This window comes from Mesoplodon densirostris, chromosome 2 (genome assembly GCF_025265405.1).
Source record: "Mesoplodon densirostris isolate mMesDen1 chromosome 2, mMesDen1 primary haplotype, whole genome shotgun sequence".
Taxonomy (NCBI): Eukaryota; Metazoa; Chordata; class Mammalia; order Artiodactyla; family Ziphiidae; genus Mesoplodon; species Mesoplodon densirostris.
Genome location: NC_082662.1, coordinates 10,379,326 through 10,406,219, shown reverse-complemented (window position 1 = coordinate 10,406,219; position 26,894 = coordinate 10,379,326). Strand labels below are relative to the sequence as shown.

At 40.3% G+C, this 26,894-nt stretch overlaps 1 protein-coding gene across 4 annotated transcripts in view; it reads right to left on the bottom strand.

The window, feature by feature from the left end:
* PRDM2 (PR/SET domain 2) overlaps positions 1-26,894 on the bottom strand; it is a 112,307-nt gene that overhangs the window by 54,324 nt on the left and 31,089 nt on the right. For all 4 annotated transcript variants that reach the window (XM_060088997.1, XM_060089000.1, XM_060088999.1 and 1 more), the window contains 3 exons: positions 26,332-26,435; positions 14,128-14,280; positions 8,006-8,132 (listed from right to left, as the gene is read on the bottom strand). In XM_060088997.1, the coding sequence (XP_059944980.1) occupies positions 8,006-8,132; positions 14,128-14,280; positions 26,332-26,435 (384 nt within the window). The remainder of the gene's footprint in view (positions 1-8,005; positions 8,133-14,127; positions 14,281-26,331; positions 26,436-26,894) is intronic.

Below are 26,894 nucleotides of genomic sequence, written 5' to 3'. Positions count from 1 at the left end.
CACTGTTCTGTTCCACTACCCTCTGACATTTTTCAGGAAACTTCATAATTCCATCTTCCCAAAACATTTTATCTTTTTGAGCAAAAAACTGTTCCAGGTGCCTTTTACAGTCTTCTAGGGAATTGAAAATTTTTTACATTAAGAGAATTTTGTGTGGTTTTTTTTTTTTTTTTTTTTTTTTTTGCAGTACGCGGGCCTCTCACTGTTGCGGCCTCTGCCATTGCGGAGCACAGGCTCCAGACACGCAGGCTCAGTGGCCATGGCTCACGGGCCTAGCTGCTCCGCGGCATGTGGGATCTTCCCAGACCGGGGCACGAACCCGTGTCCCCTGCGTTAGCAGGTGGACTCTCAACCACTGCGCCACCAGGGAAGCCCCCGTTAAGAGAATTTTGTAAAGACCAAAATAAATGCAAATCCGAAGGTGCAATGTCTGGTGAATATGACAGAGAAATCAGAACATCCTACCCAAGCTTTTTTGTCTGGTCATCAGAGAAACACGCATTGCATTATCCTGATGGGAGATTATGCATTTTCTGTTGACTAATTCTGGATGCTTTTTGTGAAGTGCTGCTTTCAGTTGGTCTAATTGGGAGCAGTACTTGCCGGAATTACCCGTTTGGTTTTCCGGAAGGAGTTCATAATAGAGGACTCCCTTCCAATCCCACCATATATACAACCTTCTTTGGATGAAGACCGGCCTTTTGGTGCGGTTGGTGGTGGTGCATTTCACTTGCCCCACAATCTCTTCCATTCCACATTATTGCACAGTATCCACTTTTCACCGCCAGTCAGTTTGTTTTAAAAATGCAACATTTTCGTTATGTTTTAGTAGGGAATCACATGCAGAAATACAATCAAGAAGGTTTTTTCACTTAACTTATGTGGAACCCAAACATCAAAGTGATTAACATAACCAAGCTGGTGCCAATGATTTTCAGCGCTTGATTTGGATATTTTCAGTATGTTGGCTATTTCTCACGCGGTATAACATTGATTCTTCTCAATTACTGTTTCGATTTGATCGCTATCAACTGCAACTTGTCTAGTGACCATGGAGCATTGTCCAGCGAGAAATCTCTAGCACAAAACTTCGCAAACCACTTTTGACACATCTGATCAGTCACAGCACCTTCTCCATACACTGCATGAATCTTTTTTTTTTGCATTTAGGCTGCTTTTTTACCTTTCTTGAAATAATAAAGCATAATACGGGGAAAATGTTGCCGCTTTTCTTCCATCTTCAATATTAAAATGGCTACACAAAAATTCACCAATTTTGGGTTTCCCTGGTGGCACAGTGGTTGAGAGTCCGCCTGACGATGCAGGGGACGCGGGTTCGTGCCCCGGTCCGGGAAGATCCCACATGCCGTGGAGCGGCTGGGCCCGTGAGCCATGGCCGCTGAGCCTGCGTGTCCGGAGCCTGTGCTCCGCAACAGCAGAGGCCACAACAGTGAGAGGCCCGCGTACCGCAAAAAAAAAAAAAAAAAAATTCACCAATTTTGATAAGATTCTTTTTAAATGCATGCTGATATGACAGCTGTCACAACGCAATCTAACAAAACTGTTTCAACTGAAGTTAAAGACAACTAAGCGCTTACTAGAGCCATCTTACGGCAAAAACCCAACGAACTTTTTGGCCAACCCAATACTGTAACAGCTCTGTAAACAGAAATGTAAAACTGCCTAAGAAAAGGAAATACACGATAAGTTTTAAAAACAATAATGAATTCACAATGTAGAAAAAGAACCCAGCATTCTTATCTAGGCAAAGCACAGCAAAATTTTTTTTTACTTTCAAATTACAATTGGATTTTTAAAAATCAACAATTTTGAACTCCCTACATTCAAGGTCCTTTTACCTTTTAGAAAGCTTAATCATAATTAATCCTTTTTTTCTGTATGAGGCAAGTCTCACCTTCCAGTTTCCATATGGACAGGAGAACCAGGCTAACAACCTTGGAGCACAGCATATTTCCTAACACACTCCATTATGGTATATATTAAGAATTTTGCAAATTCATCCACTAAAATACAGTTGAAACTCTGCAAAATACTTTGAAAAACTGTAGTTAATCCATAAATTTCCCTATGAACAAGGTTATGCACAGCACGAATCAAAGGCACAAAAATATCAACCAACTTATTTACCTAAATTTAGAGCAATTCAGTAGCAGCAGAAGTAGAATTAGAAATTGAAAAACTTCCTAGATTCTTACTGTTGAAAAAACATTAAAGCTGCACTAAGCTTTTAAAAATAGAGCACAAAAACAGCAGGATCAACCAGGCAGGCAACCGTCAGAGACAGGTCACCCCATGTTCAGCAAAGGCATCACTCAGCTAGAGGCAGCGAGAGCTCCACTGGGGACCGACTAGGACACTGCTCACGTGGGCCCAAGGCGACAAGCTCACAAGCCATGTAACATCTAATGCTGGGGCCCTATCTCCACAGGATCGTAGCCACTTGCGACTGCCCCAAGCCCTGCTCCAACACTTGCCAACAAGAACTAGGGATGAGCGCCCTGTAAGTGGGCACAGGACCTGCCCACCAGGCACCCAGAAAGCTCAGGGCCCATCTGCAATCATCCTCAGGCACCACGGCTAGGCCTCTGTCATTCAGCCAGGCCTCCACGCTTCAGCTTTGGCCAAGGAACCTCGAAAAGAGCTGTCGGCTACTGGGGAAGGTCAAGACATCAAACTCCACTGAAGCCCACCTGTTCGCTTTTATTAAATGTATTCTCTAATTTTAACTTTAAATGGAACCAGTGCTATCACTCCTGCTGTTGTCCACCACAGGCAGAAGTAGACAGAAAGCAGAGTATTCTGAAGAAGAAAAGGCATGGAAAACCTCGGCTCAAGCTCTGACTCTTGACACTCATTGGCAGACAGAGCTTGGACAAGTTATCCACCCTTGCTACGTGTCCATTTCCTCATCTGGAACTGGTACAAACCACGCAGAAGTAGAGGCTAAATGGGAATACCCACGGGAGCGCTCAGTACCACTCAGCACTACTCAGGGCTCACTGCTCCGTCTGCCTGCAGCACCGCACAGCCCATGAGGCTCCACATCTCCATCAGAGCCTCTTGCTGCATCTCTGTTTCTACTTGTTGTCCAGCAATGTCCTGTGACCTCTCATGTCCCCGTGAGTTTCTTTCCCCAAATCTTTCTTTCTTCCCCTCCTCAATGTTCTTCACAGGAGTCCTCCCCACTGTGCTCTGCTTTTCGACCACAAAGTAGCATCACCTCCTCTCCCAGAGGGCTCCTGCCAACCCCTTCCCTATTCTAGAGCCTGTACACACATCAACTACAACACCTAGTGAACCTGACCCACACTGAGCTGCAATAAAACAGACGATAAACTCCTCCCTGGATGTTTCACTCATCTCTCTAATCTCCCCTACCAATCCTCCACTAAGTGCAGTGCTGGTGGAAAGGGGCCAGTATGTCCATTTGCACAACTGAGTTTCATACAAAAAGACCCATGTGGGTTTCTAGGTGGCTCTCCCTATACACCACCCCAGCAATGAATAACCAACACTGCTAAAAGAACACCCAATCCGGTCCTTATTCCTGGAGCTCTCAGCCCCGAGAACTTGACAGGGCCCACCCCTGCGCCAGTCAAGTCACAGCCTCTGAAAGGCTATCCCTGGCTACACGTCCACGGTCACACCATACGTAACCACCAGCAACACACACACACATTATTAACATTATAAGATTTGTCTTGTTCATCTGTTGGTTGGCTGTCCCCTCATTCTCCAGAATGTAAATTCCATGAAAGCAGGAACCTGGGTTATGTTAGTTCTCTGCTGTAGCTTCAGCACCTAACAAAGTGTCTGACACAGAATATACTTGTTAAATAACAAGGCTGGGGGATGGGGGGGATATCTCCAGGTTTTTTATGTGAACAATTTAAATTACGGAAACATGAAATATTTCCTTTTTAAACTGGTTATAATTTAACTGCTCTGTGGTGACTAAAAGTCACTTAGATAAATACTAAAAACTAGTTGATCTCAGGGACTATTTACAGCTTTTAGAAAAGATTATGTGAACCTGCTACGTGATCTCACAGCCCTGTGCTCTTCATAGTTCGTTAATGTTTCTGTTACCAACTTTGTTTTCTTAACTGTCTGGCTACTAGCTATAAAACTACTTGCTGCTACAAATAACTCTTCTAATTTCCTCCTTCTAACTTGCTATCAACAGGAAAGTCAACAGGTTAGAAGTAGGCCTAAAGTAAGAGAGAAGCAGCCTACAGTGAGGCCCTGCCATGGGGAGGGAGAGGGAGGACCCACTGCTTCCTTAGAGCTAGTACAAGCGCTCCATGAATACTGACTGATTAAATGACTCACAAGCTCAGTAGTTCCTCCGCAAGAATCACGTAAGTAACTAACCGTCAGCCACATTCTGTCAGCGGCACTCACAGGTACCACGGACCCACATGCTGCACACAGATGTTCCTTGTTATTATCTCTCCTGCTCTTGACAGCAACCCAGTGAGGCTGGGTATAGCACAAGGACCATTCCATGTTACGACACCTACTTTTAAAGCTATGGGAACTGCACCCCCATTAAAAGTGACGTGATTTGCCCAGCCATACACCTGGTAAAAGCCCAAGAGTCCCATGTTTTTCATTCCTTCCGCTAAGCCCATGTGCATCAAGACATTGCTGCTTCTTAAGAGTAAAAAGAACTCTGGGTAAGGTTCTTATGTAGCCAGAAGAGAGCAGGGCAAACAGCATTCTATTATAGTCCATATTTTAAAAGAACATTTGCCAACAGTCATTTACTGTTCACAAGCAAATTCAATCCCTCATTTCTCAGTAGCAGACAAGGAACAGAAATCAAGACGATAAATACTTCCAAATTTGGCCTATGTTCAGATCACAATCTTCCCGTGGATTAAATACGAATATTTCAGTGAGATACTGAAAACCCAACACTGAAAACCCTCCCTTCCTTTCTACCTGAAAAGTTTAATCTGTCCCATCCAAGGAACTTCTCATGCTCAATCTCATTACAGGGGCTGCTCAGACATGTAAGAAGTTAGGCTCAACTACAAAGGTGAGAATCCAGAATTCTAGTTCAAAATGCCTAACATACGAACACCTTTGGCCACTGGCAAAACCGCATGCTCCCTGGTCAGAGACAATATGAACTGTGTTCTCACAGCACTGTGTTCTCTTCCTTCATTGCATGAGTCTTTGTTTGCCAATCAACAAATTATTTATTGAGGGCCTGTTCCATGCCAACCATCTAGGCCCTGATCAGTAACTTACTGATTTAATGTTTGTCTCCCCCACTAGACTACAGGCGCCAGGAGAAAAGTTACTGCTGCTTTTTTGCTCACCATTGTCCTGTACGACCTAGCAGAGCACCTGGCACATGGCAGGGGCTTAACAAACATTAGTTCAATGAATGACTGAGAGACAGACAGAGGCAGAGAGATAGAGACACAGAGGGAGAGAGAAGAGGAGGGGTCACACTTTGTATGCAAAGGAATCAGGGCTTTCCACTGCCCAGAACACGCCGCATGATCCACCAGCGATCTGATGAATTCTGAAAGGCACCACATGCAATGCACAGCTGTAGGCACAGCAGCTGTCATGCAAAGGATCAGAGGCCCAGAACTATGAAGAATTCAGCCCTTTGTTTCTCTCTGCCTGCCTCTTAACCAAAATGAAGTTAGGTCCACTGTCAATCTACCTGTCAGCTGCATGTCTTCAACATCTGGCTTTCAGAAACACTAAATTAATATTGCTACTGAATGAAATTTATGTTGATTTATTCTCTGACATCACTGCCTGAAAAGATATTTAAATGTCTGAGGTCACACATAAGACCTAAATAGAACCAAGTTAGCATAAAAAGTTCTCCATTTCAGGTCTTTGTAAGCTATAAATTAGCTTTCACAGAGTATTTAATTTAAAAACAAAAAAGGTCTGACTATTTAAACTTTAGATCATAAAGAGCAAACACAGCTCCTTACCAGTAAGCTATTCAAAACAGATTGTTAAGTTCTGAGAGGGAGCCTCACGTAAGTACTTTAACTAAAACTTAAGATTCAGTCGGTTATACACAGCTCGGAGTAGTTATAAATAACAGGATAATAAGAAATATAAACTACTTAACTCAATGCAAAACCCCAGCAATATGGGCAGGTATAAAAACGAAGATGTGTAAGTTCATGTACCACTAATAAAACTTATTTTCAGTTTTTTCCTCCACATTCAAATAAAAAAAAAATTAAGGAATAAATAAAAATCTATGAAATGTTCTAAACATGCACACCAAAGTACGCTTAACACAGAAAAGCATTAGGATGAAGTTGCTATTAACCTATTAACCTATGACTATATTTAAATACATGAGTTAGTTATGCTTAGTAACAGAGTAAAGATCCGCTGCCCTCCAAACTCCAGCCCCTGCAAATCACAGCTTACCTAGAAAGGCTGGTAACATTTGTTATACACAAAGTGAACACTAAATAAAGGAACAATTTAAATTATGTTAAGAGTTTGCAAACAATTATGCGTTAAGCCTAACAGCAACAAAAATCTCAAACCTCAAAACAGTAAACAACAACAAAAGCAAACAAACAAAAAACACCTGGCAATTTTCTAGACCCTGATCATCTGATTCATGAGCAAAGCATTTAATGACCTAAAACTGACGAAATCGAGTTAGATAAACAGCGAACATGTATTCAGTAAAAGGCCTAACAAACTCCCTTGGATGGGTTATTGATTATACCGTAAAATACAAAGAATATGTAATGGAAAAATCAGAATAGACCTTTTTAACTTCTTGCCTACATTTTTAAATGTTACTTTTACATTTTTCCAAAATCAAGTTTACATTATGATTTTATTTACAGTATGACTTCCACAATTCACTTTGCAGTGTTCTAAGTAAAGGCTGGACTCAAGTTCAGATGGCTACAAACACTTATTTAAGACTTAAGGCGGGCAAAAAAAAAGAAAAAAGCAGATTTATATTAGTAAGAAACTACCATACCCCTCGCCTTGGCATATAGTCAAACAGGGCTCTACGAAAGATTCACTAATTAATATTAAAATTCTTCATTAAAAGAAAAGAAAACAAAACAAACAAACAACGTGGAGAACGCCAGCTGGAAATATGATATATCCAACCAAACTATTTTCCTCCCAGAAATTATCCCCTGCCTTCTGTAAGTGTGACTACACTTTACCTTTTGTTTGAAAACATTATAAAACAAAATAAAACTGGTGGAGTTGAGTCAAAAGTAACAGCACACCGTTCAACTTCCATTTTGTTAATGGCCTAATTTTAAAAAGATCTGCGCTGAAACCTTCGCCAGCCGCGAGTGTTGCAATCGTGTGCAGCGCAGTCTTGCGTGGCGTGGAGTGGCCCAGGGCCCGGCCCGGGGAGGAGTGGGGCGGCCGGATGGCAGGGCCCGACCTGGGCGGAGCGGCAGTGTACGGCCCGGCCGGCTCTCCCTGCCCCGGGAGGCCAGTGCATCGGCCGCAGCGCGTCCGGCCCTCCCGCACAGTCCGGGCGGATGGACACGAAGCCGCCGAATCTGCGGACCTGGAAATGTCACTCTCGAAACACATTTTATGACGCATTGCTGGCGAACAGCACAAAAAGCTAAGAATATACCGGGCGTGTAGTGTACGGCTCTGGAGAGACCGACCGCCGCTCCCACCCGCAAGTCCAGAGACCTGCGCTGTGGGCAAGGGAAGTGACAACTGGCCTCGGGCCCCCCGCGGTGCGCGTCCGCTCACTTTTCCGCGCCCGGCTCCTCCACCCCAAGTTAGAAAAGAGCTCGAGCGCGGCGTCCGGCGCCGTGATTCAGCAACGCCGGGGGGGAGGGGGGGAACTGCACGCGGGGGGGGGGTGCGCGGGGGAGGGTTGGCACCGGGTCCGGAAAAGGTCACTGAGAGCTGCGGGTGCTGCCCGAGCCCGGATTCGGCCCGGGCCGGGCAGCCGCGGGGAGCAGGGGCGGCGGCGGGCTCCTACCTTTCCTGCTTTTCGGGGAGCTCCTCTTGCTCCGGGCGCTGGCTCGCTCTTCCTCAATCGCAGCTGCTATCTCGGGGTTGTCTTCCCCATTGTACCAGACCAGGAGCTCCTCGCCCGGCGCGATTGGCTGCGGGGAGAGAAGAGACAGGCGCCGGGCCAATCAGAGCGACGGTTGTTGGCGGGGCGGGGCGGGGCAGGCGGGCGGCGCTCCCAGCCGGGCCGCCCGAGGCCAGCCCGGCAGGAAGAGCTCCTCCGCCTTGGCGGCCGCGGGCCGGGCGACGCGGGAAGGGACCCTCTGCTGGAGGGAGGACCTCACTTCCCGGCCGCCTCCTCCCCGGAGTGCGTCCGGTGGATGTCGGGATCTGATAGGATCGCTTTAAACTTAAAACTGCCATATGTTCCGGAATCTTACTGTTGGAAGCCTCACAACTATCCACGCAGAAGGAAAAATAAGCCACGGAACCTCAATGTCCACGAAACCTAAGCTGATGAGAAAATTAAAGCATAATTTAAAACACCCTGGCAGTTTGGAAGACGTGATGAAAGCTAATTATCAGCGCAGGTTTCAGAGTCCAAGAGCAAGTTAAGCATGATAAGACCTACATGCCAGTGCACATTTATAAAGCACCGCTAATTATATCACGGAAATGCTAAAAGAAGGGGCGGTGCTGAGGACGCGAGCGTCCTGGCAGTGTATTGTCTCTGCTCTGCTGCCAACCTGCTCCGGTCCTTGGAGAATTCACTGCCTTGCCCTCTGTACTACACCTCGAGTCTACAAGACAACTTTTAAATTTAGAAAGAAATGCCTAAAAATACCTCACGTGTCATGCTCCTAAAACATGAATTCTTAACAGTCATGTACCCCACCACCATGCTGATTATACCTAGAGGACAAGATCGTGAAGAAAAAATATACTGAGTGGAAAGATTACACTCCTAAGTAACATTGAAGGAAATGGCTTATTGGTTTCTCTCACAATGACTCATCTGTTCAAAAAGTTCCAAGAGTATGAACACAAGTAAAATTCCACCTAAAACCCAGTGAATAAAATAAAAATCCATGAGTCCATACTGATATGAATGAATGAAGAAATGAATGAATGAATGGACAAGTAAATAAATAAGAAGGAGAGCCCTTCCTATAGTAGATCCCAACTAATTAATGAAAAAGAAATAATGGAATTAGAAAATCACAACTGGACAACCATCACAGATTAATAATTGATTTAGGCAAGAATCACCAATGGATGCTAAAACTAGTAGATTAAAGTTTGAGGAATAACAAAATATTTGCATGGTCTCAAAATATCTCCCCATAAAACATTTATTAATGACAAAGAGAAAAACAGTACCTTTATAATAAGACCAGTCAACATCATATGCCTCCTGATATGATGCACAGAAAATACAGCATCACTTCTGGAGATGAAGTGAAGCATCACTTCTGCTGAAAATGCATAAATGTAATTCAATCATGATGAAACTTAAGAGAAGGCCAAACTGTGGGACATTCTACAAAAATTACTGATCAGTTCTCTCAAAACTGAAATGTTATAAAAGACAAAGACTGAGGTGCTATACAAACTAAGGAGACCGATGAGACATCACAACTGAATGCAATGGAGTTTTCTTTGCCTAAAAGGACATGATTGGAACTGACAAAATTTGAATAAAGTGTATAGATTAGCTTATAAAACACTGTGCCAGTGTGAGCTTCTTGATTTTGATCGCTGCACTATAGTTATGGAAAAGGATACCCTTGTTTTAGGGGCAGGAGGAATTCCATCTAAGATGTCCATTTAGAAACAACCTAGTTCTTCACTTCAACATACCTTCTAGTCTAGATAAAGTCTTTGAAAGTAAATATTATTTTGTTTCATTCTCTGCAGAACTCAATGTTTATATAGTCCAAATTTTTAAATATTCTAAATTCTTTAAGATAAAAGAACAAGCCACTGTTTCCTTTGTTCCTCCAAGGATGGCTAAAACCTGCCATTTTTTAATCGTTAAACCAATGTATTATTTCCCTTCTTGAGTCAGTTACACCTAAAACAAAACAAAAAAAAACCTTAATCTAATGTATAAAATCTTAATGAGTTAAAATAGCCATTACAGATGCCTTTTGGCACTCTTATGAGCTAACCTGTTTTTGTTGAAGGAATGAGCTTCTTTATTTAAGTAAATTATTTCTAGCTCCAAATGTATATATAGTATGCTTCTTCTCTATGTTTTTGTTACAAGTCACATATTTATGAAATGGTGGTATCATATAATACTTGAAATGATTAGGGTTTGCAGAGATATGTAAAGTCTTAAATAAAACAAAAGTAAAAAAGAACATGCAAAGGAGTGAGGGAAAGTATATTCCCCATTTCTTCCGAAACCAAACAGCATAACCAGCACACTGGCTAGAAGAACCTACTGGACACCTTCGAGATTCCTCCCCGACTCAGCCTAAGCGTCTACGTTCATTCCACTCCAACCTTGTGCAGAGGACTAACTGTACTAGCAACAGGGTGAAGTTAAATATCAGCACAAACTCTCTACTTAGGAGGGTACAATTTTGTTGTTGCAAAAACCACAAAACACCCCAGTATCTGTTTTTACCTCAAATCTAATATACAATTTCTAAATGGTTGTTAATGAACTAAATAGCTATAGCTAGATTAGGAGCAACCTGATTTGTTAGCTACTGAACAACCTTCAAAATTGTTAGCAACTGAGATGATCATTACATTATTGAGCTATGTACTTCCCAACTTTCTATTAAAACAGTTACACAAATAACAGGGCTTTATGAAGAGGAAAATAATACATCTTTTAAAATCAACGACTGCTTCTGTACTGTAGTTTTTTCTTCTGCACTGCTTAGCGCATTTAAGATTTTGTAAGTCAAATTTCAGAAGAAAAGAAAATGTATGTCCTTAAACACAGGAAATATAAACCCACATTAAAAGAAATAAAGTCAAAAGTCCAAACAACCTTTTTTTAAATATATTTTGATATTTAACAAAAACAACAACAGGAAGACTTTAAACTCTTCCTTTGGGTTCTGACAGGCTTATAGAATGAAGCACTCTCTCTTCTCTAAATATCAGTAAATATAAACTTGAAATTTTACCAGACCAATTAGGTACAGGCAAGGGTTGCCATAAATATTCCTGACACTAGGTCAAATTAAGAGAAATACTCCAGAATTATGAGAACACACAAAGCATTCCACGCTTACCCACCTACCATCTATCCCCCAGCATGATCTTTTAAAAGTCACGGGTCAGACAGCTTCAATTCTCAAATGGGTGAACTGAGGACTAAAACTCATACGTTTCCCTACAGGCCAGTAGGCCCCTGATCTAGCCCCTGCCCACCTCACCAGCCTCATTCACCACCTCTCCTTGCTCTAGCCAAGCCAGCCTTTGTTCTATTCCTTTAAAAACAAACAAACAAACAAAACCCCCCCAAAAATCTAGCTTATTCCCACTTCAATACCTTTGCTTCTCCAGCGCCCCTCTTCCTGAACTGCTCTTCCAGCAGAGATCTTCGAGTGGCTGGCTCCTTCCCATGCCAGTGGGGGAAGGGAAGAGGTGTCCCCATGTCTTGTCTTCCCTGACCTACCACAGCTAAAGCAGCCCTCCCCCTACCTGGACAATCTAACACATTTTATTGTCTTCAGTGCACTTATCACTATCTGAAATTATTTTGTTTACTTATTCACTTGTTTATTATCTGCCACCTCCCCCATAAACTGGAAGCTCCATGAGACCAGAGACCTTGTCTGTTCTGTTCACCACTATAAGAGAATACCTGGTACATAGCAGACACTCAGTATTTGCTTAACTAATAAATAGATGAATGAATGGAGAGCAAGCTAACAATTAACCTTCAGGAATTTAAAACAGTTTTTAATCATATTACAAACAAAACCATGTGATTACCTAGGTTATAGGTGAGAAGGTGATACAGAACATCACATGTAATTTATTTACAAAACCTAACCCACAGAAAGCTTTACCTAGAAGAATATAATCACAAGTAAGGAATCTGAAAGGCCATACATACTTGAGCAAACATCAAAGGTCAGTATTGGGGGAGGTCTGCAAAGATCAGAGCTATGTTACTTCCAACAAAGAAAGGTAAAAATAATAGTAGTAGTACTTTGAGTACTTAGGTTAGACTAGAAACTCTTCACAGAATCTTACACATATTGGTTTGTTTAATTTTCACAACTGTATTATTAATTTTTACTATTACTTCCATTTTTACAGATGAGAAAACTAAGACAGAGGGTATAACTTCTCATGGTCACATATCTCGAAGCCAAAATTTGCTCACAAGGCAGTCTGCTCCAGAGTCCCCAGCCCTAACCATGACACTACACTGCCTTGCCAAAAATAACAGCTATCATTTATGTAGCACTTACTAGGTGCTAGAAATCTACCCACAATCACCCATGATAACCATATGAGGTCAACCCTATAATTATCTGTATCTTACAAATAAGGAAACTGAGGCACAGGAAAGTGACTTGCCTAAAGTTACGCAGCTAGTAAAATCACAATGACTTGCCTTGGGTCACACAGCAAGCCAGGATTTAATCCAGGAGTCTGGCTCCAGAGTTCACTCCCAAACACTATTTCTCTCTTGCTTCTCAACGGTTCTCGGCTTTGCTATCTGAGATGAACACATCTTAACTTGAGGTCTGATGAAAGAACTGCCAAGTGCCCCAGTATCTCCCTGGGCTTCCTCTGCCCTGGAACCTCATTACTACTCCCTCAGGTGTCTCATATGCCTCCCCTCGCTGGTACTTCATCTCCACCAGAATTCTGCCTCACTGATTCAACCAGATGTAACTCTCACTTTAAATCAATTTGAGAACAGAATGCATTCTTGAATCAAATTTTGAATCCAATTTCAAACTCCAGTGTAACAAAATTGTACAGTAATGCCTGCCAGAAAATCATGCTATTACAATCCAGCAGAAAGAAGTTTATAGAGGTTTTAAATGAGGAAGTACCACAAAAGAAAATATTTCCTACAGGAATTGAAAGCAAGGACGTGGGTTTATATGAGGTAAAGGGCAATCCAACTGCCTAAAGATGACAGGGAAAAATACAAAGGAAAGTTAAACAGCTATAAGCTAAGTTAACTTCCAAAAGTCCTAGTGCCACACACAGGCAAAACTTAGCATGCTACAAAGCTGACCATCATCTTAAATGTTTGTTCATCAAGAGTTTTCACCTACATGGAGATAATTTTTTTCATGGACTGTCCCCCAGTCTATGACATTTTTAATGGAAGTAAGTGAATAAGGAAAAATCTGCCTTACAGCAACTTTAGCAAACATACTTATTCCAAAAAGCAAAAAGCAACACTCATCTATCTTTAGAGCCTCAAGACTCTGCCTTAGAGAACATTTCCCTGCAGGATGAGTGCAGATTTGCCTTCCAGGAGAACATAAAAACGAGGGAGACAGATGTGGGCTTGCTTGTTGCAGATATAACAACGCTTCCTAATTCTAACTTCCCTGAATGTACTCAGTGACCTCTGACCTCACCACAAACTCTAAAAAATGATTTTCCTCTTCTTTACATTACTTGTTGATTTTCCTCAACAATTAATGTCTCCAAATAAAAATTTAGAAGAAGTAAGAAACATGTTCTGTGTAATTTCCATTCTGAATAAAATTTAGGGAAAAGAAAAGGTAATCCAAAGCTACACTATACTGAAGACTAAGAATGTGTTTTCAGTTAACACAGAACCGCCAGAGCTATCGAGAGTTTCTTACAGTTAGATAAATTGGCCAGTCAGACAGTTCCCAATGCATCTGTATCTTAAGAGGAGGGAAGTAGCTGCCACATGCTTAACTCATCAGTATCTATAAAGATGCCGTATGTAATTACTTAACACGATCTTCCTGCTTTAGTGCCCTTCCTCACACGAAGCAGTGGCAACTGTATATTTAAAACACAGACCTTTCACTGTGTCGAAGAACCACTTTCAAATAGAACCCTTTCAAGTTCTGCAAAGTCACTCCCCATGGTCACGACTGAGGACAGCGTTTGCAGAAACGCATGCAGAGTAACGCATGCGGAGTACCGGCAGGCTAATTCTAACACTCTTACCTTTAAAGTTTTATAGTAAATGGCCCTGTTGATTTCCAGTGGAAATAAATTTTGCTCTTCTCCTGAGCAAGCCCAATTCACATAGCGCAGCCAGTTCCCCTTCTCTGGATCGGTGGCATCAATGCACATCCACCCCAAATTTGGGTAATAGACCTTGGGAGGGGGAAAAACACATTTTGTTAAAATAAAATATCGTTTAAAGGTTTCCATTTTCAACTTCTAAGACAGTTCTTGCTCATTATACGCAAATACTCTATAAAGCATTTCACCGAAACAAAATAAATAAGCAACAGGAAAAAGGAAAATAAAGATGAAAACTGAGATCCAAAATTGTATAATCCTCACTAGTTATTTTTCTATTTGGGTGTAATTTTTTTTCTCCTAAACTTCAAGTGCTATAAGGAAATGTGCTTGATGATCTCCAAATGCTTCGCAAATAAGTACACAAAGACGAGTGACAGCGCTGCTCCCTCCAGGGTAACAGAGGAAGAGGGAGTCCGCAGCGGTGCTCCACAGCACCCGCATGCCCTGAGCTTTCTGGGCTGTTCTGCAAGTCGACTGTGGAGGCCCAGTCCTGCTGGGGTTCACAGCTCAGCGGGTGCCTTTACTGAAGGGCTGACAGAAACTTCAGTAAGTGAACATGCAGTGTGAACCTCCACGTGGGTGACAGGGTATGATGCTTTTGCAAACTCCGCTGACCTTAAAACCTTCTCTATCCAGAGCAGGGAATATCGGTGTCCTTCCGAAACAAGACCAAAAAGCCGACCCCTCTTTGAGCAGTCAGATCAACTCTACTCTTGCAAGAAGCTTCCCCTGATCATCCTCTCTCAGTCAATTCCTCCTCCCAGATGCTTCCAGCATTCATTCCTTCATCTTAAACACGATCTACTGAGCAGCTATTTTTAACTTTCTTTGTATATACATACATAGATTTATCTAGGTTTTACTTCCCCAAAATTAGACTGTAAAACACTTGATTAGGCACTGAAATAGAACTGCAGAATCAACTGGTGACAGTCCTGTCAAAAACATAGCAAAAGGAATGAGTCTTTTACTTTCGCTTTTGGAAGAAAGGAGAGGATCTTGATGCTTCTGTTTCTTCCCTACACATACACAGCCAAGACTCCCACCACTCATTTCTTCTTTTCTCTCCTACCCACATTAAACACTGTTGTTTGCTGCAGCTTCCCTGCAGGAACAAAGCCCCCACTCTCGGCTCCTCTGGGCATGCCTGTGTCTCCCAGCCTGTGACTGCCAGGGCAGTGCCCACCTTCCTAGCCACGAACCACACTTTCTTCCTGCGAGTTAGATATCTGACATAATGCTACATGCTTTCTGTATTATCTCATTTAACCTTATGCATCAAGTTCATTATTATCCCTTATTGTAACGTGGAAATTAAGGATCAAAGATTAAATGCCTTTCCCAAAGTCACTCACAGTAGTAAAGATGGGATTAATCCAAGCTCTGCTTGACCTCTACTTAACAGTGCCTTCCTTGACCACCCTAGCTAAAGCTGTGAATCCTTTGCTGCCCATCAGCACCTCCAGTCATCTCCCCGATTTATTTTTCTTCATGGTACTTGTGCTCTTTTAAAGTGTGGGATCATCTACTTACTTACTTATTTAGTGACTATCTCCCCACACCAGAGTATTAGCTCCGTGAGAAGACATTTCAGTCTTTTCATTCACTGCAGTAACTCCAAAACCCTGACCAGTGCCTGGCAGAGAGTAGGCTCTCAATAAATAACTATGAAATTAATGAAATGATATACGAACATATAACTGTCATCATTTAATGAGCATCTACTATGTGACAGGTGCCATGCTAGAAAGTGCTTTGTGGTTACTCTGTTTAGTCACCACGAAGTGTCAATATTTTCACTATCCCATAAGTACCCACAGTGAGTTTATTCAAAAACTGGTTGTTTACTAAAACACCTATCTGCACCATTCTAAAAAGAGGTTATCCATGTCACACTTGAGTCCTTTTCAAACTGTCACACTCACCCTCAGCTTGTACACATGCAAGCACACGCAGACACGCTCCTCTCCCTTTAAAATAAAGCGAAAGTGCAGCCCCACATGGTATGTTAGGAAGAGACAGAATCACAGTACAAAATTTAAACTTTCCACACCAAAATAACTTAAGCTACTTTACATTAAAATGTTTAAGAGATATTTTTGCCCTGTTTGCCAGCATGATAAAATAAGGAAAATGGAGTAGTCAGTTGGTCTTTTAACAGTGTCAGTCCATATTAGTTACTTTTTATTAACTTAGGAATAAAAAGTCTTGTTTGGATTTATCACCATAGATAGCAGAGTCCCACTCACTCCCCACGCATATACTGACACAGCTACAGACAAACGCAGAGATGGTGCTGGAAAATCCCACACAGTTAAAGGCAGCTGGAGAGAGGCATCAAGAATCTATAGGCCAGCTGGAGAATAATAATAAGGCTGTGCTGAAATTTCCTGGCTCCCAGGTCAATAAAGACCTTTGCAAAGAGCAAGGTGTTCCACTTGAGTTAAGTATTTATGTACAGCTCGTTTTGTTACAAAAGAGACTAAGGCATCTACTAAGTCATGCTTAAACTAAAATACTTAGTTTTATATAAAAAGATGAACAATTCAATTTTTTTACAATGTGCAAACAAGTAATTCACAAAGGAATGCCCATGGCCAAGACCTCGCAGAAAAAAAATTAAATTTACCTAATAATCAAAAATAACTCCAAATTAAGTAATGTTTTTACCTGTCAAACTGGTAAAAATTGTTTTTTAAAGGGGGAAAAAAAAAACAGGATTAGAAAGCAAGACATTCCCCCAAAATACTAATCAGAGAATAAATTGGTTTAATTTTTTCTGGAGGGAATTAAGAAATATTGACCAAAGAACTTTAAAATGTACACACACTTTAACCAGCATATACACCTGTAAGAATTTATTCTCATGAGATGACCGGGCAATCATCACGATGTATGTACGAAGATGTTCACAGCAGCGTGGTTTACTACAGACTGTTTCTAATTCATTGCTAAATGGAGACCACCACAGATGAGCTCAGTATGACAATCCAGGCATATAGTGGAATACTAAGCAGACCTTAAAAAATACTGTTGTATGAATGACTGACTCAAGTGGAAACCTGTATTTTCTGGTATCTTTGTACTCCTTAAGAATTTTTTCAGTAAATACACATTATCTCTATAATTAGGAGAAAACAAAGATAACCAGAAGTTGTGGAAATATACTTATCAGTACAAAAGTCATAATACACTGATGATTGAACAAAGCCATTTATATAAAGTATGGCTTAGATGATACCATTATTGTTTTAAACATATTAATATATGAAGAGAAAAATAACCTGAAACTTAAATACGTGACTATGTTAATAATGGTTTTCTCGGAGACGTGGGATTATTCGTAATTTTTATTTTCTTCTGCCCATCTGAATTGTCTACCTTTCCTCCACTGATTTAGTATAATCTCTAAGTAAAAAAAGGGAAGTAGGTGGGGAGAATGAATGAAAACCCAAGTCTGAAGAAAGGCAGCCAAGATCTGCTGAATGCTAGGCTCACAGCCCCCATCCTCTTCCCGTCATCATCAACACACATACAAAGTTCTTTAAAAATATGTAGCTTTCTCACTTTTATTGAGAGTCAAACCTTGTAATTAGGAACTGGGATGAAAGCGTGTTTTCATACAATTCCTACCTCAGTTGGTCAAACTTTGGTTTCCAGTCAGAATTAACTTCAGTGACTGACACAAAGGACCTATCTTTTAAAATGTGACAGAATTTTGCTTAATGTAAGTACAAATTACTAGACGGCACACGTACCGTAACACCACGAGGCTCAGGTAGTGGAAAGACAGGGAGAATCAGAATCCCTTCCTTTCGGGCAGAGACAATGCAAAGGCAGGTAAAACTCCCAGCCCAGCTCAAACTCAACAATGATGCATAACAAGTCTATTTCCAAATCTTGATAATGACTAAGAAATACTCAGCTGACTTGATCCCAAGGAGAAATACTTCCATATAATCAATAATTTTTCCTCTATAAACAGTCCCTTTTAACAAAGCAAGGGTACCTGATTATGTACTATTATAAAACAATTTTTACAAGTTAACTTTCAAATGGAAATTCCCTGTTTGGAGAGGAAGAATTGAAGGAACGGAAGCATCTCTATGCCAAGCACTGGGCTAGATGCTCCATGTGTTATTTTATTTAACCTTTACAAGAACCCTATGACATATTATTAAGTCCCTTTTATACATGAGGACACTAGGGAAAGATGATAACTTGACTAGAACTCTGAAGTCACTGAGAGTCAGAGCCAGGATTCAAACCTGGTTCCCGCATTTACTGCTCCATTTCTGTTTTTCTCTCTTTCCAACCCCCTCCTCCCATCCTTAACCGCCCCTGGGTCATCCAGGCCTAACCTCCTTTCCCCCCCACCACTAAACAAAGACTAGGTATTAACTCACTGTCAAACAGAATGTAATTTTCACACCACCCAATTTCAATTCAATTTAATCCAATCATTTCAAAAGCCCTAAAAATAATCTAAATTCACATTTTAGCACACACTCCAATTTAAAAGCACATTCAAAATGATATCCTCCTGACAGACAGAGAAAGGTCTGTACAGAACCAAACTGTTAAACACAGTTATTATTATCTCATGGGTTGGGGGTGAGGGTCTTAACTGATCATTTACTTGTTATAATATACATGTATTAATTCAAATTTGCAAATTTAAAAAAAAAACCCTCATTCAATTAACATGAATGTATCATCATTCCAACCCTCAACTGTTTGCCTGAGGTCCTTACCCACTCTCAACTTGCAGTAACCAACCTTCTTTAACAGAAATCACTCCCAGGAATTAAGGCAGAGCAGTGAAGACACCTCCTCACGCTGAGCTAAGTCTTTTACTCATCCAAACCAGTCCCGCCACAGTTAGACTCTTCAGAAATAAAGCCTTCCGTTGGCTGTTCTCTGGACTTGCCCCTCCACCTGTATGTAGCCTAGAGCTCTAACACACTGTTGATGGACACAGAACCTCTCCTGGAGGTCCAAGCTCCATTCCAGTGGCTCTGGTTTGTTATACTGTCTGAGGTCCCTTCTCATCTCTTTTCTCTGGGGATCTAGCTTGTTGAATTTCCAACATTATGATCATTTTCCACCTTCCCTGTCTGTCCCTGGAAGACAGACAACATCTAATTATATTTCCATGTGTTTAGACTGACAAAAGGAGTAAAGGGGAGACAGAAGGTTCACATCTCCACTAGCCGCCCAACCTGTATGACATTTACCTCCAATGCATTTCCGTAAGTAAATAATAACTCAGTGTGCATTCAGAAGTCAATTCCAGGACTTCCCCCCACACAGTACTCTAACTTCTTGGTTCAAATTATAGCCCGTACTCTAACATTAGAAGAGAATGAAATTCTAAGCAAAAAATAAAGATCAGTAATCTTTAAATATGCAACCATTTTTTTTTAAAAAGTGTCTTTATCCTCTACATAATCATTCAAGAGTTTCTCTTTGATGTTCAGGTTCAACTAATATTTACTTATTAGCCAGAGTCATCCATATCAAGTATTTTCATATACATGATCTCATTTGTAGCCAAACAAATCTATGAGGAGCTTGTTATCCTCATTTAAAAGTAAGGATAGGGCCTCCCTGGTGGCACAGTGGTTAACAGTCCGCCTGCCGATGCAGGGGATACGGGTTCGTGCCCCGGTCTGGGAGGATCCCATATGCCGCGGAGCGGCTGGGCCCGTGAGCCATGGCCGCTGGGCCTGCGCATCCGGAGCCTGTGCTCCACAACGGGAGAGGCCACAACAGTGAGAGGCCCACATACCGCAAAAAGAAAAATAAATAAATAAATAAAAGTAAGGATAAAGGAAAAAAAAGGATAACCTTTTGGAATAAGAGCATTTCAAGGAAAACATTTAATAAAAATTATGTCTTTATAAGATATAAAGAATTGTATTAACACTGCTACCTAGAAAACACTACACCTTCTTGGTCTGTTCACATTCCATTTGTTTTTGAGTTCCAGAATTAGACACCCAGAGGGCTTGTTAAGGACCATAAGACACCACCCTACAGAAGTAACTTTCCAAGAGCTATAGACAAAAATGGATCTTTGGTAGATTGCTTTAGAAAACCAGGGCTTCTTTTAAGAGCTATTCAAAAGCATCACTGTATCTGAAATATTCTGAAGATTCTAGAATAAGGGAAATAAAAAATCTAATAGGTGGTAGCACATTTTACTACAATAAGCCAACCTATAGGTGATTCTAAAATACAAATTTAAAAACTAAACAGCTGGGCCTCTCAAACCTGCAAAGCCCAGTCCCAGAGCCATCATTACCAAAACCCCACACTGCCTGACCCTTGACCCTCATTTGAAACTACTTTGAGTAAGTTTCATACCTACGACCACACAAATATTTCTGGAAACCCGCACAACAGATGCTCAATAAATGTTGACAGGTTCAAAGTAGGCCCCCAATCAACCTCCACAGGATGAATGAAATAACTCATTCTTAAATTAGAAATTCTAACTCTGGATGACGGATGTTTAAAAATTCCATGTAACCCTAGAAATCATGTAAAAAAATGTTGTGTATATATGTGCATTTGTATATTTTCTGGGGAGATTTTCAAAAGGGTCCACAACACAAAAAAGAGTAATAATCTCTAGGCTCTGTTGGTGGGAAGAGTACTGAATAGGCAACCGAGAAACCTGGGCTCTAGACCTAACTCCAAAACCGACAGTTTCAGACATTAAGCAGGTCATCTGCACTCATCTCAGATTTCTCATCTGTGGAAAGATTTAGGGTGTTTCTAGTATTCTTTTATTCCACAAACAAAAATCCCCATGGGGTACTGTCAGTAGTCTACACAATACCACAAATGTTATATGGCAAGCTCAGTGCTCCAGAATTGAGGACAGTGCCCAGCACATGGTAAGAGTTTATTAACAAAGAGGGGTTAAATAAGTAAATAAATAAACTCTCAAAGAGAATTTTTGTCTTGCACCATACCAAGCTGCCAATCTAAGTACAAGTTAACTCATTCAAAAAGGTCGCTTAATTCTCTGCACTTCAACGTCCTCACCCTCCTGAAGTTCCTGAGAGAAATATGATTGGTATAGCAGTTTCTACGACAATGAAATCTATGGCTAGCCCACTTTTAAGTACCAAGTTCCAAATCTTTGCACTCCTATTAACCACACAGCTTCACAGTAAACCTAAGACCCCAGACATCACCACACTCACTCCCACTGCTTCTCTTTTTCACACACAGAGACCAGGGCTCAGCAAACTTTCTATAAAGGGCCAGAAAATATTTTCAGTTTTACAAGCCATATGGTCTCTGTCACAACTGCTCAACTTGGCCACTGTAGGGCAAAAGCAGCCACAGGTAATATGTAAACAAATGAATGTTCTGTGTTCCAACAAAACTTTATTAATGAACTGAAGTTTAAATTTCATATAATTTTCATATGTCACAAAACATTTGATCTTTGTTTAAAATTACTTAAAATTACTTAAAAGCATAAAATCCATTCTTAGCTCTCGGACTGTAAAAAAACAGGTGGCAGGTTGGATTTCCCTAGTGATCCAGGTCTTTTACTAGCATACTAGGCATGGTTGAGAGGCTGGAAAGGAGCAGTAAGAGCTGAGTGGTACTTTCTGAAAAAAGGTTCTGTAGAATCAGCTGGTTGACTTCTCTGGTCTCATATCTTCTTGCCTCCATTTTTTAATTAGAAATAATTTGAAATTAGAAGAATTGAGATAGTAAAGATCATGAAATGTACTTGTTAATATCTGATCATAACAGTGCTGAATGATAAAAAGTTTGTTTTCACTTCCGAAAAAAATTACATTTAAGTCTTCTCATTATAGAGAAATAAATTCTCTATCAATTTCAGTTGAAATGCAATTCTACTTCTTCCCTCCATCCACCTGACTCAAAATTTGTTGCCTAAATGAATAACATGCAAATGCAAGCAGTGAACTATCAGTTTTCATCTATTAAGAATGGGGGGAAGAAACTATTAAAAACATTAACAGTACTGGTTTTAAAGAGTTAGGAAGGGACTTCCCCAGGAGTCCAGTGGTTAGGACTCCACGCTTCCACTGAAGGGGGCACAGGTTCAATCCCTGGTCGGGGAACTAAAATCCCACATGCCGTCTGGCACGGCCAAAAAACAAAAAAAAAAAAACTAGGAAGGAATATTTACTCTTGGTAGCTATGTAAATTAGTACAATCCTTTTGGAGGCCTGTTAGGAAAATTTACCAAAAATTAAAATGTACATAACTTTTGATTTAACTATTATACTTCTAGGAATTTATCTTAAGAAGATAACCAGACAAGTGAACAAAAATGTATACACAGTGAGTTTCATACTTTGAAGAATTGTTTTTATTTTTAATTTTATTGAAATATAGTTGATTTACAATGTTGTATTTTCTGCTGTACAGCAAAGTGATTCAGTTATATATATCTATGTATTCTTTTTCATATTCTTTTCTCTTATGGTTTATCACAGTATATTGAATATAGTTCCCTGTGCTTTACAGTAGGACCTTGTTGTTTATCCATTCTATACTAGCATCTGCTAATCCCAAACTCCCAATCCTTCCCTCCCGAAGAATTGTTAATATCATGAAAAGATTAAAACTACTTAAATGTCCACTGGTTAAACAGTGGAAGGATACAATGGAATTCTAGGTACTATATAAGAAATAATGATGTAGATAAGCATTTGACATGGACACATCCATAACATATTGAGAAAAAAGCACATTACAAAATTGCATACATATACTGCTTGATCTCAACTATATGAAATGTCTATATATGGTGTTTGTATACATACCAGTGTGTGTGAGAGAAAAAAAAACAGAGAGGACAGAGAAGCAGAACTAAAAGAATGCACACCATGATGTTCACTGGTGATTTTTACTGTCTTGTTTATAGTTTTCTGTATTGTTTATATTATTTTACAGTTGAGCATGTATTACCTTTATAATTTAAAAAGGACTTAATAGAAGGTACAACACCAAAAGTGCACCATGATATAAACCATGGACTCTGGGTGATAATGGTGTGTCAACTGTAACAAATGTCCCACTCTGGTAGAAATGTGCATAGTGAGGAAGTTGTGTCTGTAGGGCTCATGTGGGAGATTTCAAAACTCTTTGTACTTTCTGCTCAATTTTCCTATGAACCTTAAACTCTCTAAAAAGTAAAGACTGGGCTTCCCTGGTGGCGCAGTGGTTGAGAGTCCGCCTGCCGATGCAGGGGACACGGGTTCGTGCCCCGGTCCGGGAGGATCCCACATGCCGTGGAGCGGCTGGGCCCGTGAGCCATGGCCGCTGAGCCTGCGCGTCCAGAGCCTGTGCTCCGCAACGGGAGAGGCCACAACAGTGAGAGGACCGCGTACCGCAAAAAAAAATAAATAAAGGCTAATTAAAAAAAAAAAAGACTTATTAAAACATGCAAACAATTCAAAAGTTCTGTTCATCAGAAGCAAGTTTAGCCCCATGGAAGTGAATGTGAAGGGCTTTTACCAGAAGTGGCTTTAGAATACTGCACATTGCTCAGGGTGTGTGTGCGCGTTTTTGTTTTTTTGTGTTTTTGTGTTTTTTTCAGGGGGAGGGGAGTTGAGAGCAGTATTACGTGAAGTCCAGCCTTCAGCCTGCCAGCAATTCCCCACCAGGAACTGACCAAAGAGTGCCCTCCTCTTTCCAGAACCTGACTGTTTTGTGCATTCACCCTGAGGATACTCTACGGTTTCTCTCATTAGTTTTGATTTAATAGAATGCTTTCAGTGAAAACTTAGAGGACTTAAGACTGTGTTAGATAATAAGGGGCTCAAGAAAAGCAATTTAACACTTTCTTTCAGATTAGCTTTAAAATGGAGTTTTAGCTGAGGCAAAAGACCAGTGCGCAAAAAGATAAACTGGCCTTAAGGGGCTTTAATGGGAAGAACAAATGCCAAGATGAGATTTTAATGATAAGCAGCAGTTTCTGTTACATTAATTGGGGGCATTCTGTTGCAACTCTGAAGACCAAGGTTGGAATAAGTTAATGGGGAAACACTAAATTTTACCTGGATTTTTATTTTCTTCTTTATAAGAAATATGTACATTATAATTTACGCTTCCTATACTTTGCCAAATACATACCTCCACATGTGTATGTCATATTCTACTTTTATTTTAACATAGCAAAAGGCTTAAAGGTTTCTGCATGGAATATATACCTCAGAGTTCAAACTATCCGAATGACAGCCAGATTCTTTTTTTTAATTGCAGGGAGGAAAAGCCAGCCTTGACAAGAACTAAATGTTTAAACCTGACTAACAAGAATTGGCAATGTCATAAGGATTCCCAAACTGTGGCAGTATATAAGTAGAAGCACCTTAAATTAACAGTGGGGTGCTAACAAGTTTATAGGAAAAATCGAATCTCTAATACATCATGGCTCCAAATTATAATTTTCACCAAGCTACTATGAATTCATACTCTGTATGAATTTCAATACAAATGAAGCTTAATTTACAAAAGGCACTGTTAATAATTTATATAATATGCCCAACAATATCAAATTGTTATGCCGAGTACAACAGGTACCATAAACTTAGGTTTACTATTAATGACATTTGTTCAACCTTAGATACACACAGAACTAGAGTAAGCATTTCCTGGTTCCCTGACACATCCTAACTAGGATTAACGCTAACCTGGTAGAGCATATTTGCTGGTTTCACTTGGGAAACTCCAAAATTAAAAATCCTGTTTATTTGGGAACATAATTTTGTGGTCAAGACAATTTTAAGCATTCAGGCATTATCTTGAGTAATTTTTTTTGGCTGGGCAGTTTTTCTACAAATACAGCACCCTTTTCACTCAAAAGTTGTGAAATAACACAAAGTAATCACTCCCTTGGTAAATGGTCATTTCCTAAGACCCCTTGGGTTAACTGTCACTAGATTTATTATAAGGGATTCAAAGAAACTCTCAAAATTACGTAGAGAAACCGTCAGAATTTTCAAGGCAAGAAACACTGTTCATAGCACTGAGAAAAATAGCAACATACCTCCAACGGACAAATGCCACAGAACTTCTTGATGGAAAGTGTCCAGACATTTCCTAGGCATATTTTATTTTTAGACTTTTATATGTTTACATATGAAACAGATGTGATTCAATCTAAGACAATCTGAAAGAAATGCTTTTCCTTACCATCAAAAAATTTCACTTGCTTTAAAAAGGAGTCACACCATTGAGTTCTACAAGAACATGAGGAGCTTCCCGAGGGCACCTGATCTGAATTAAATTCCACAGAAATGCTGAATTCACAGGCAACTCTCCAGGAAACAATAACAAGATATTTTATCTTTACAGCTTTCTTAATGAGATTATTTTTTATTCTCCCCACTTTTAAATTGCGGGTTTTAGGGCCCAGAGGTTAAGTGCCCTGCCCAAAGTTACAAAGGCGGGATGTGAACCCAGGCAAGCCAATGAAACATTTTTAACTGCCACACGGCCAGGCACGAGACGTGGGTTCTGGTTCTGCACTGACAACACTCTCAACACGTGGGCCCCACAAGGAGGAGTTGCTCCCTCTGCTCTGGATGGCTTCCCTGAGTACGGAGTGTGCGAACGCTCCCTCTCTTCTAGGACTGTTGTGAGAACGTGAAATGAACAGAATGAAAGCCTTTCTAAAAGTCCAAAGCACTATATAAGTATACCGTGTGCTAATTATGTCCAACTCTGAATGTTCTAGCAACACAGAGATTAGTTTCTAAAATACGGAGAAGACCCTAACAACGCTGTATTTGTGGCCACCTTGGAGTGTCTTTTACGGTATCTGTCTGCAAGCCTGTAAAGTGGCAGACCAAAGTCCTGGCTGCAAAGTCCTGAACAAGGCAAATAAAGGGTCGATTTGACATTTATTGTTGAGGACAGCCAAGCACTTTCAAAATACAAATGTAAAATCAGTCTGTATCTAAGGAAACACATTTTCTCTCTAACAAAAATATTCTTGATTTTAAAGAACATATTAAGATGATTATTTTAATTTCAGAATGTCAAATCCTAAGAGAATAGAATATCTTAAAAAATGTACATAACTCTGATAAACAAAGGACCAGAATTATTTCTTACCTCCCACATGTATACATTATTCTTAACCTGAGATCTTTTTTTCTTATCACCAACAAATGGCCCAAACTTTTTGCCTTTTAAAATTGGCTTAGTGGCCCAGACACCTAGAAAATAAAACCAATATTTTCATAATGTACTGTGGTTATTTTAAAGACTAAAGCATTAAAAGCAATTCAGTTTCACAAAATACTTAAAAGGCTAGATAGCCTAAAAGCAAGACAATGTTAAATTAATCGAGATCACGCAAAATCAAATTAAATCAAGTATTCAATGGGGATATTTATTTTTCTTCTTTATATTCTTCCGTATTTTCCTAATAGCCTGCAAAGAACCTATACTGTTTTATAAGTAGGAGATATTACTTTATATTTGCCTGTTTTTAATTTTTACATGTAAAACTACCCAGACAGCATAATCACAAACACTTGGAGAAGAGCAAAATCACGACAATTAAAAGAGAAAAAAATATTGGAATGTAGTAAAACTACAAATAAATTTTAAGTTCTTCTTTCTACTTTTCTACAGATTTCAAGTTGTCCCCAATGAACATAAGTTGCTTTTAT